The following is an 11,931-nucleotide window of genomic DNA, read 5'->3' as shown; positions in this document are numbered from 1 at the left end:
CCGGCGCGGAGCACTGTACAGCCCCCGACAGGGAGAGCGGGCGCAGTACATAGCCCGACAGCGACAGGAACAGAGGGCTCAGCCGCGTGACGGGGACCTCCTCACACAGCTCGCAGCCCCCCCCCCCCCACTGATGGAAGCACACAGCTATCCCGCGCCGACCCGTAGACGGAACAGATCTGCGCCGCAGTCATCAGAGGTTTATTGAAAACGGACTAGCATGTTGGCCGCCCAGTCGTCCTGGCCGGTGGGTCAGCGCCGTCCGGTGTGCTCCCGGCCCGGGTATCCTATCGAGATGTTCGGCTGGTGCCCATGTTTCAGTGGGTGAGTCCCGGTGGGACGCGCACTCTCACCAGACGGGGCCGTCCGTGAGCCCAGTTTGATCGTCCCGGCGACCGGCGGCCCGCCAACCAGACCACGCTCTCAACGCATCCACTGGCACGCACATACACACACGCTCCTGCAACCAAGTTTGGCACCGAACGTCCAACACAAGCCATTTGTACACAATATTAAGCGAGATTGCAATGGAACGCCGGACGCGCAACACGTGAATAGCAACATAAACGACCGCGACCAATCACAGATGGTGTTGACTAACGTAAAAGCGCGACAGTGCCCGCCGCTCGACTCGCACACGTAACATGGTTGTACCGCCTGAGGCAGACACAGGGGCGGCGGCCGGGACCATTCGATTCGCACCATCAGAACACAGCGCAGAGCGAGTCGTCCACTCCCTGGGAGCGGTTACCCATGTCAGCCGTCAGCCTGCCATCCGCTGTGTCTCAGCAGCACGAATACGAATGCTCCCACTACATATGATGAAGCATGTTCATGTCATTTGTTTCTCTCCGCGGGGTGCGGAACAACCAGACACACATAAACAAACGAGCCCGGGCGCACTCGCATACACACGCGCCCACATCAGCGCCAGTAAATTGCACTTGTAACAAACAGCGCGCGCGACGCATTCAGTGATTATGACGCGCGCCCCAAACACACCGGTCTACCGGCAGCGGCCGCGCGGGCCGCCGACCCAGCGCCGCTCCGTTGGCCCCGCCCGTCATCCCGTACCTATGGCAGAGAGACACGCATCTCTAAAAATACGGGCGCCGCGGCGGCAGAGCTCATCGAGTGACCGCCGGCCCGTCCCCACCGACAGGTGCGACAGGGGCACCCAGCGCCGCGTCTCCGCTGGTACAGCCGCAGCTCTGCCCTTCCTCCGCCGCACGGCCCCGTGCGCGCCCCGTCCATGTAAAAGTCGCAGCTTTACCGTCCCTTTAAACGGCTCAATGCGTGGCTCGTTGATTAAAGCCACGGCCATGGCCGTCCCCCAACACAGCCCTGTGAGCGGCCGGCTGGTAAAAGCCGCATCTCTGTCGTCCTCCGCCGTTCGCTGGTACAGGCCGCCGCTCTGCCGTCTTCCCACACAGCCCTGTGCGCGGCTCGCTGGTAATACGTCGGCCGCCGGCCGCCAGTCGGTCGCCACCGCACCGTTCAGCGCGGAGGAGTCCGCCGCGCACCTCCCCGCCCGGGCGGCGTCTCATCCGCCCGGCCGGCCGGTCGGACCGCCAGCCGCGCCGGCCGGCCTCTCCGATACTACTCCGGCTCCTCCCGAGCACTCGTCATGCGTGCTTACAGCCGGACCACGACTTTGGGTTGAGGCAGGGCTTGTTCTTGCGGCGCCGGACGGGTCCGTTGGCAGCGGTGGCGTCCCCGCCTCCGGTCCTTGCCGCCTCGCGCTCTGCGACACAACACAGACGGTCAGCGGACTGCGACAAACATATTACATACGCACACCGCCAGAGCTGGACAAACACTGGCGGCGACAGACCTACACAGAACGTACACCGCGGGGAGCGCCGAAACACTTTCACGATCCACACTTTCCTGCGCGTCCGGTCAGAAAAGTGTGAGAGGGATTATAGGAGTATACGTTCATCTAGGCAGTCGACGACAGCAACTCATCAGAGCGATAGGTAAATAAATCGAAACATAAACATGCTTATAAGCATCTCATTAACCCTAGCTTACCCCGACAAAGGGATCAAAAGGCATAAAAAACGCAGCACAGGACCCATGACTCCAAGGTTGAGCTACGACCCCAAATTACTAGAGCATTGGTCGGGGCTTATCCAATTACAGCCCATTGAGTCGACTAAACCGGGGCTAATCCAAGTCTCACTGATCAATGCAATTCATATCCCCTGACAAACTCCCACACGCCAATGCAATTCGCCGTCCCCAATCGCATCGCAGTTACCAGTCATCCGTGATATTGCTATCAGATCTACGGTAATTTACTATCGGTCTGTTTGCGGCGCATTCCGCGCACATTCAGCAGGTCCGTTCCAAGCAGTACGAATAATTCCGACAGCGGACTGGCTGTGAGTCAGCCCCGTCGGTGACGCATACTCTCAGCGTGAGTGTTCGAGACGGCGACCTACGCCCCGCTGACCATTGACCCGATCCCGCCGACGGACCGGCCACACTGACCGACGGACACACGGACCGACCCCTGGCGACGGACAGGCTGCGCTGACCAACCCAGGTTTATCCATTGACCCGATCCCGCCGACGGACCGGCCACTCTGACCGACGGACACACGGACCGACCCCTGCCGACCGACAGGCCGCACTGACCGACCCCTGCTGACCGACAGGCTGCGCTGACCGACCCCTGCTGACCGACAGGCTGCGCTGACCGACCCGCACACCGCCCACTGACCGACTCGACTGTCCAATGTCCAATCACCGCTGACCGACCCGGGTTGTCCACTGACTGTTCAGCGGCCGCCCACTGACCGTCCACTGATCGACCCCTGACCGCCCACTGACCGCTCCGCCGGCACCCACTGACTGCTCCGCCGCCACCCACTGACTGCTCCGCCGGCACCCACTGACTGCTCCGCCGCCACCCACTGACTGCTCCGCCGGCACCCACTGACTGCTCCGCCGCCACCCACTGACTGCTCCGCCGGCACCCACTGACTGCTCCGCCGCCACCCACTGACTGCTCCGCCGCCACCCACTGACTGCTCCGCCGCCACCCACTGACTGCTCCGCCGCCACCCACTGACCGTTGAGCTGGCGCTCGGTGATGTACTCCTCGCTGCCGCTTTGGTCGTCGTCCGTGCCGAAGTGCATGTCGCGGATGTAGGGCAGCACGGTGAGCTCGTGGCACTCGCTGCCGTTGCGCGGCGGCACGGGCACACACTCGGTGGTCGGCGGCTGCTTCTTGCGCACCCAGCTGGCAACGGGGTGAGATGGGGAGGGTCAGAGAGGGGTGGAGGGAGGGGGCTGTTAAGCGATCCATCAGAGAGTGAGCACGTCACTCGGCATGCTGCACACGGCTGATCCAGTGACTGATACGATAAACACAACCAGTCCGAGGATTAATGTGGTGTCAACTGTGGGCGTGGCAGGCTTCATGGAGCTACAAACACCACCCCACCGTCAACCCACATTGAAATAACAACACGCCGACAACGTAGCGTAGCTGAGTGACTCGTAATGTTAGCTAACGCAGCAGCGGTCTGCGGTAAACCTTCAATCGTGCGCTGTTTCACAGCTCACCACAACCCGGCACGATATGGTAGCGGTCTATGGCTGTCTGTATACTGACTCGTGCTGCTGTATCTCGAAGATGCCGAGCCGCTTTTCGGGCTCCTTGTGCAGCATGCCGCGCAGCAGCGAGGCCAGCGAGGGGCCAACCATATCGGGAATGTCGAACTCGGCCTTGGCGATGTTGTCGAACAGTTTGAACACCGTCTCACCCTCGAACGGGTACTGGCCAGTCACAAAGTTGTACCTGAGAAACAGAACAGACAATGCCGCTTCATGTGTTGGACCACAACGATTCGGAAGAACGCATTCCGCCCATTTTTTTATGCGCGTTAAAGCTGCTCAACGGGAAAACAAGCATCAAACACGTAAATCATAGGGCCAATTGCTTGCCAATTTACCATTATCACTGACATATCGTAGCTATCGGAAAATGGTATGAACCCACGTTGCAGCGGACTAAAGGTTGACTTTTTAGCCCCCAATATGGTGAGCGGATGAGTGACAAGACTCCATGGGGACATCGAGACAATGAGGAAGAGAGGTGCGGTAATGCACTACGTAGATAGGGGCTGCGACAGAGGAGCCGAGTAAGCTAGCTATGGTGGAAACACGACACCAGTAACGCGAGCCTGTAGTGAACTATGCTGCCGACGTGTGCCACCGGTAACACGAGCCCGTCGCGTCCCGGCTGTTGGGGGGGGGATGAGGGGGGGGGGGGGCACTCACAGTGTGACGCCGCTGCTCCACACGTCCACCTTGAAGCCGGGGAACGCATCGCTGCCGCTGGCTATCTCGGGCGGCTGGAACGCCGGCGAGCCCTGGCTGACCGAGATCTCGTCCGAGCGCCGAAACCGGTCCAGCTCCTGCGGGACGCACCGAGAGTGAGGGCCAGCGCCACGCCGCGACGACGGTCTTCATACGCCACAGGTAATAATAAAACGGAAACGGTTGATACGGCATAATCATATGCCATAAGTTACATAATTCACCTTCCCGTGCGACGGAAGTCCTGCACCACCGATGTGAATAGCACTTTTCTCCCCGACACGTGCCACTCGAGTGTTGGTGAACAGAGGCACAGCACCTGTGGTGCTTTGGTCTCCATGCCAGCTATCCCTGGAAATGACTCTCAGCTTCTTTTTATCGCAGCCCTTTCTTTTATGAATTATCGTCGGCTTGAAATAATTCATCTCTACTTTCTCCACAAAATGAAAAAGTATGGTTTTAGAAGAAAACGATATTGCTATGCATGTGGCCAACACACCAAGCCAGCGAGTCCGAAAATTTAATTTTTATGCGGGGATGAAAATGATTGGGCTTAGCATTCGCCCTGGTGTAGCGGGACTTACTTGTTACTCATCTACGATGGTGGGAAAAGCTTTTGGCCACTCTCCATTATTTTTTACATGGGAAGTACAATCGCGTCACATAACGCCGCGAACTTTATTCTTATAACAGAGTTCAGTGCTTATAACGCACCAATTTTGCATATCAAGATAAAATATTGAGCCCAGCCCATACTTTATCGGCGCAAAATGACCACCATTGTCCACGTTGTCTAAATGACCGTTGTCAAAACGGCCAAAATGACCAACGTTGCGCCCATAACGGTAGACAGCTTGCTTTACCGTTATACTGGTAAAGCAAGCTGTCTAAGCTGCCGTCGATCCTAAAGCTCACTGTCGCCCTGAGACCCCAGCCGGCCGCAGGTCAGGGGCTGTGGGGACCACGTTATCAGCGACCTTTTCATGATGCAGTAAGAAACGACAGTGAGATATAACAGAGACCTTGCTCATGCTTTTCACGTTAATAGACGGCCATTAAGAAAATCATGATTCTTCATGAACAAAGATCGCTTCACTACTACACAACACATTCCCTGTCTTGGTCCACGCCAGTTCTGTGCGCCTTTCCAGTTCGCCGGAGCCGCATAAGCCCTGCATTGAGCGTGCCCCATCAACCCCTCCTTCCCCACCCCCATTCGTCGGGCCCGCGCTGGGTGAACGGCGCAAACCGCAAAGGCTGACCCGATCCAGAGCGCGGCGGTAACGGGGAGGGTGGGAAGCAACGGCAAGGACGGGCAGTCAGCAGGCAGACACGACCAGACGAGACGGCAGATCAGAGGGCAGACACGACCAGACGAGACGGCAGATCAGAGGGCAGACACGACCAGACGAGACGGCAGATCAGAGGGCAGACACGACCAGACGAGGCGGCAGATCAGAGGGCAGACACGACCAGACGAGACGGCAGACACGACCAGACGAGACGGCAGGTCAGAGGGCAGACACGACCAGACGAGACGGCAGGTCAGAGGGCAGACACGACCAGACGAGACGGCAGATCAGAGGGCAGACACGACCAGACGAGACGGCAGGTCAGAGGGCAGACACGACCAGACGAGACGGCAGGTCAGAGGGCAGACACGACCAGACGAGACAGCAGATCAGAGGGCAGACACGACCAGACGAGACGGCAGGTCAGAGGACAGACACGACCAGGCGAGACGGCAGATCAGAGGACAGACACGACCAGGCGAGACGGCAGATCAGAGGGCAGACACGACCAGACGAGACGGCAGGTCAGCGAGCAGACACGACCAGACGAGACGGCAGGTCAGAGGGCAGACACGACCAGACGAGACGGCAGATCAGAGGGCAGACACGACCAGACGAGACGGCAGACACGACCAGACGAGACGGCAGACACGACCAGACGAGACGGCAGACACGACCAGACGAGACGGCAGATCAGAGGGCAGACACGACCAGACGAGACGGCAGACACGACCAGACGAGACGGCAGGGTCAGAGGGGAACACAAGAGGTGACACGGCCATCCGTCGCTGTCGGTCATGCGGGTGTCCGTCCGGAAATTGCGATACGTGCGAGCGCCACGACAGACGGTGATCCCCGTGGATTACCGTCCGTCTGCGTTATACAGGCGAACGAGACAGCATGGCGACCACCGCGGCGTCGCTCTCTGACTGCCAGCTGCAACTGCAACTTTTCGCTGCGAACTGCAACATTTGCTGACCAAAAACAACGACATTTTCTAAATGAATCAGGCATACGATTCACTTCATACCGTTCGTTACAACAGAGCCAAGTACAGGAAAACACTTCACTTCAACTTGGCGTTTGGCATTGATCAACAGGGAGGCTTGGTAGGTATAACAATGTAAGCAATCCCGATTGTAATTATGGTGTCGGATATCTGCGTGTCTTGACTTCTAATAGCCAAAGCCTATTCACATGTTACTTAAGAAATTTGACAACAATCATGTCAAATATAAGAGATAGAGGGCACAATTATTACAAATTATCGACATTTATGAAGTTGCAGTGGCTGAACGGAGACGTCGCCCACGAGGTCATTCACGCCAACAATTATAGTTGTTAGCATCGACACATGCAGCTAGACCAGATATTCACCCATTGTGGCGGTGACGATGTCAAACACTTATCAATTATTAGCATCATTGATAGCAATTGGCCAATAATTAAGAAAATTAACTATCTGGACAACATCGAAGTCCGATATCCACGTCCTATCTCGGTAATGTAGGCAGCTTATTAGAATCCGAACTTTTCCCTGCCAGGCTGCCGATGTCCGCCGCGCCAATTGAAGACAGGTGCCAACTTATTCCGCGGTACCGAGGCCAGGACGCACCACTACCCACCTACCCCAGCCGTACCGAGGTCAGATACCCACTTATCCAGGCGGTACCGATGTCAGACACCAATCTACCATAACAGTACCGAGGCCAGATACCCACATATCCCAGCGTTACCGAGGCCAAAACACCTACATACGACGGCGGCAGCGACGCCAGATCCCCACATACCTCTGCGGTGCCCAGGTCGGAGATCTTGAGCGTCATATCGGCCGTGAGCAGCAGATTGGCCGGTTTGATATCGTTGTGCACAACAGCCTGACTGTGCAGGTACTCCAGACCCGTTATCAGCTGCACAAAGTACCTGCCAGCACGCCGCCACGCACAGTGCCGGTCAGAAGAGCGATCGGCCGCAACCGTCCGCGACCGCCAGCTATACTGGGGAAACAGGTGTTCAGCCGGCCATAGGAACGACTTAACACCCCGTCATACCCGTGCGAGGTAACGATATTGGAAATGTAGGCATGTTACGATATTAGTTCTAAGCGTGCGGCGAAGAATGGTATCGAGCCCGTGGTCGCGCTGCTTACCTGTGAGCCTGCCAGACAGGAAATCGCTTCTCGTGCGCGCGATCCAGCATCTCCTTGAGCTGACACACACAGAACTCGAGGATCATGTAGATCTTCTGCTTCTCGTCATTATGCAGCACGTCAAACAGCCGTAAAATGTTGGGATGCCGTAGCCGCTTCAGCAGACGAATTTCCCTAAAAAGGGTGGAATGTTCACGTTAACCGAAATTGCGTTGTTACTCGGCGTTCTTGTTATACAAATACCAGCAAACTGGCTTTGTAGTAACCGTTAAAAAAAAAAAAAACTGGAGACATCGAAGCAACATTGGCATTGTTTCACCGAACATAGATACACGGTGTGGACTGTATGTGGAACGAGTCTCATCTTATTTGCCTACGAACGAACGACCTAAATTTGATAGCGTCCGCGGTCAAACCAACACGCATTCAGCACACACGAGTTCTCTAATAAAGTACGATACGCATTACGTAAGGTGCTATCTGCAGGTAATAAAACGCTGTATTGGCCAACGTTAGCATCGGGACACCATTTCGGGTGTGATAAACACGACTGATCCGACTGATCCCAGACGAGTTCATTCCGCCAGGCTGAGCAGCTGGTCATGCCAGAAGGTCGACAAGAATGCAATGCAAGGGGAGAGATATATGCTGACACAAAATCCTTTTATGAGTTGTAGAAAAGAGTTCATCTTCGAAATTTTAGTCGAGCCATTAATATTCTAACAAATAGTACCTAAATGCAGCTCTTTGTGGGTGAATTTGTTGGTACCTAAAATACGATGACTGTCGCAAAAATGAAAACAAAACTGTTTCAACATGGCATCTCTAGTTCCTTTGACCCACCGTTTATGCATAAAATACCTTTGTTTATCTCACCTTTGCAGATTTTGTTCGCCGTTCATTTTTCGCCTGAGTTTCCTTCGCTTGAATATTTTCACAGCTCTCCGTTCTAACGTATCCTTGTCCATGCACTCCTTCACCTTTCCATACGAGCCCTCGCCCAGGAGATCGCCGAAAATGTAGCGACCCACCACCTTCCAGCGTTTGCGTTTGTTCCGGTAGATGATTTCGGTGGAGGGGACGCGCGTGAAGACGGCCATCTCGCCGCCGTCGTCGTCCCAGAGGTCATCCTCGCCGTCGAACGGTGCGCCGAGCACACCCACAGGCTGCGGCTCCGGCTCCGGCTCCGGCGGCGGCACGTGGTTCGAGGCCGCCGCCGCCTCCGGGGCCGCCGAGCTGGGCCCGCTGCCGCCCTGGGTGGATGCCATGTCTGCTGCACCTGGAGAAGACAGCTTTATCATCAACAAAGCAGACTTAACCCAGAAATACGATTCGTGCTGATAAGTCTTAAAGATATTCCCACAGACACAGCTTTTCCCTCCATTTCCTTGTATTCCTTCTTTCCAAGGAGCTTCCTACAAGTAAAGCACACAATACTGTGATAGCCCTGCCACCAACTCATCAGCATGCATTTCACTTCATGCTAAATAAAAAGGAACATAGATATTTTTCCAGCTACACCATGCACACATATGGTCAGTCAGAAGGATCATACTTAGACCTACATTCAATGGTACCAATCCTGTCACACATTTCTTTTGTTGATAATAAGTACCTACCCAACTAACATATATTACCAATACCCACCTAATTCAGCTAGTCCAATAATGCTTGAATCAAAGTAATAATAAGAGTACCAATATAATAACTGGTTATGGTCATTTAACTCACAGGTAAACTGCTTGGCCAATTCTGAATAAGAATGCAAGGTGAGTTAGAAATGTAATAAGCAACAGCAGCAGACAGGATATGCAAACATAATCCATAGATGAATCCAGGATAGGTAGCTATGTCTTAAGTGAGAGTCAAGTATGATACAAGGACTAGCCTAAAACATGAGAGATAAATGTGAACCTTAACCCTCGCCCGCACATGGGGGGGGGGGGGGGTGGTGGTTGCCACCCCCCCCCCCCAGGCAGTCTTTCTGCTCTGCACTCAACATTTTTAGAGCTAGAAGGCTGATTTTTCGTATAGCTGCTCGTCTATCCTTTCTTGATGTCCACCGAAAATTTCAAGTTTCTGTGATTTTTGGTTTCGGAGATATGACCTTGTTTTTCAGGTCATGTCATGACCCAAATGGCCAATTCTCAACATCTTGCGTTTGCCATGGGCCTTGTGAGCTTTTGACACCCTGATTTCGGCCTTTTTTGCCAGTCTTACCTCCCACCTATCATGGAACATGTTGTTCGACGATGTACAGGGGTCAAGGTCAGGGTCAAGGTCAACCTAGGTCATCTAAGATAATTGCGTTTTAGGCAAGCTGAATTTACTTTTTTTGAAGTTTTTTGACTGCATTTTTGGTAAAAGCTTCTCAGATCATGATTTCATGTGATTTGGACCCAAAAACAATCGGTGCACACATCAGTATACACACAGACACACACAGACATACAAACACATATAATTGACCTTGACCTAACTTGACCTGAAATGACCTCAGCAGCAAAATTCTGGTCGGATAGTGTGACAAAGAGGTTCTAGCTGGCTTGGCACCAGAAAACAGCATCGTCATCGGTATTTGATAAGCAGCGCACTTGATATCCAACGGTGACCCAAAACAGCAACATTTTTTAGTTTGACCTGACCTGGAAGGTCAATGACTGACCTGAGAAGGTAAAACTGGGTATCATTGGATTCGTCTCTTCCCAAAGAATCTTTTTGGTCTTTACTGCTAAGCTCTATCTCCAACAGGAACGAAATGGTGCGGGGGGGGGGGGTGGCAACCACCCCCCCCCCATGTGCGTTCTAGGATGGGAAAATGGCATGTGCGGGCGAGGGTTAAGCACCTATATAGTCCTTAATAATAAGCATGCCAATTTTAGATAGCTATGATATGGAAGCATTCCAAGACTAGGTTGGGTTGGTATAATCTAAAGTCACTATTCTAGTGCTTACTCAATCTTTCTGGCAGTTAGGCTGCTGACAATTTATTTAATTTTTTTTTTTGCAAGCTTCTAGAAAAAAACATAAGTCCCTCCATAAAAACAGTTCCTAGGTACCTACCTACATACAACATTATCAACTCTGCTTATATTTAACAGCAATAATTGCAAAAGACATCCATCCATGTACCTTATGACTAGTGCTAAGATAAAAAGGCAATTTTAATAGAACAAAAATACCTTAAGCTTCACTTCTGTTATCAAACAAACAAAATGGCCACTTGACCTGTAGAGTCCAGTCTCAATACGCTACCATAATGGAATCATTGAACCAGAACATGCATTGGACATAAACTGTTGTCCTATTTTCAAAATGAACTTACTATATTACATATGAAAACTTCATCAGTTTCCTGGGAATTGGGTCACTCTAGGGCGGCCTCAGTGACAGTGAACACAGCCTAAGCCTCAGTGGTGTTTCGCAGATGATAGCAACACGCTGCTATTACACGTGTCAAATTGGGTTTCCATGGAGATTGAGATGTCAACAAGCCCATTGCTCCAACACTACCACAAGTGTGACGTCAGCTCGCAAAATGGAATAGCAGCACACCTACAGTAGCAGTGTGCTGTGAAACACCGCCCTGTAAAGTTAAATAATTTTCACCCTCCTCATTCTGTTGATATTGTTTCAATACTGCAGTTATGCATAACTATGCCAAAAAGCCTAAAGGTACATTACCGAAAAATATGGTTAAATATTACCTACCTAACATCTCACTTGGTATCACTTATTGGCTTACCTGATACCTAAGATTTGATCCCTCAACTAAGCATGCCAACTCAAATTTTTACATGCTTAATGTAAACAAGGAAAAGCCTAATTAATATCAATTCGTGTCTTCAAACGTTAAATTACCAAGAAAACGAAGACACAGTAGGGATGCAATTGCCCCCCGTGATGCTCAATTACAATGCGCGATGCGATGCGGCGGAAACTCACAACATCCGCTTTTGACGCTGACGCGTTATTTTCGCTATCATGCTGAGGACTGTTGTTGAATAAAATCTGACAAACCTAGCGGCACATTCTGGACTACTGTAATTATTTTCAGTTTTAGTGCAAACCCTTTATAATTTAGGAAAATCTATTTTTCAAATAAAATAAATATGATTCAAAAAGTAGCAAAAAATTGTTAACATCAACTTTATGATA

General features: G+C 52.6%; 1 protein-coding gene across 3 annotated transcripts; it reads right to left on the bottom strand.

The window, feature by feature from the left end:
- Positions 1-185: 185 nt before the first annotated feature.
- On the bottom strand, positions 186-11,731 carry LOC122382750 (serine/threonine-protein kinase STK11-like). 3 transcript variants are annotated; one of them, XM_043368495.1, is made up of 8 exons: positions 11,519-11,731; positions 8,650-9,052; positions 7,774-7,947; positions 7,415-7,547; positions 4,294-4,430; positions 3,626-3,811; positions 3,081-3,250; positions 186-1,744 (listed from the first exon to the last, which is right to left on the bottom strand). In XM_043368495.1, exons 2-8 carry the CDS (start codon positions 9,039-9,041, stop codon positions 1,626-1,628), a joined length of 1,311 nt encoding a protein of 436 aa, XP_043224430.1. In that variant the 5' UTR covers positions 9,042-9,052; positions 11,519-11,731; the 3' UTR covers positions 186-1,625. The 3 variants fall into 3 exon arrangements, with proteins under 3 accessions (XP_043224430.1, XP_043224431.1, XP_043224429.1); XM_043368496.1 differs by having other exon boundaries at positions 11,635-11,725; XM_043368494.1 differs by lacking the exon at positions 11,519-11,731 and adding an exon at positions 9,421-9,506.
- Between the last annotated feature and the right edge of the window lie 200 nt (positions 11,732-11,931).

This window comes from Amphibalanus amphitrite, unplaced genomic scaffold (assembly GCF_019059575.1).
Source record: "Amphibalanus amphitrite isolate SeventyFive unplaced genomic scaffold, NRLGWU_Aamphi_draft 000146F_arrow, whole genome shotgun sequence".
Classification (NCBI taxonomy): Eukaryota; Metazoa; Arthropoda; class Thecostraca; order Balanomorpha; family Balanidae; genus Amphibalanus; species Amphibalanus amphitrite.
This window is presented reverse-complemented; position numbering and strand designations above follow the sequence as displayed.

Excerpts from the sequence above, each read along its gene's own strand:
- LOC122382750 (XM_043368495.1), bottom strand. The coding sequence starts at position 9,041 with ATGGCATCCACCCAGGGCGGCAGCGGGCCCAGCTCGGCGGCCCCGGAG. Across the intron at positions 4,431-7,414 it reads CCGACCTGGGCACCGCAGAG|GAGCTGGACCGGTTTCGGCG; the intron begins GTATGTGGGGAT and ends TGCGTCCCGCAG. Across the intron at positions 3,251-3,625 it reads TTCGAGATACAGCAGCACGA|CTGGGTGCGCAAGAAGCAGC; the intron begins GTCAGTATACAG and ends CCCCGTTGCCAG.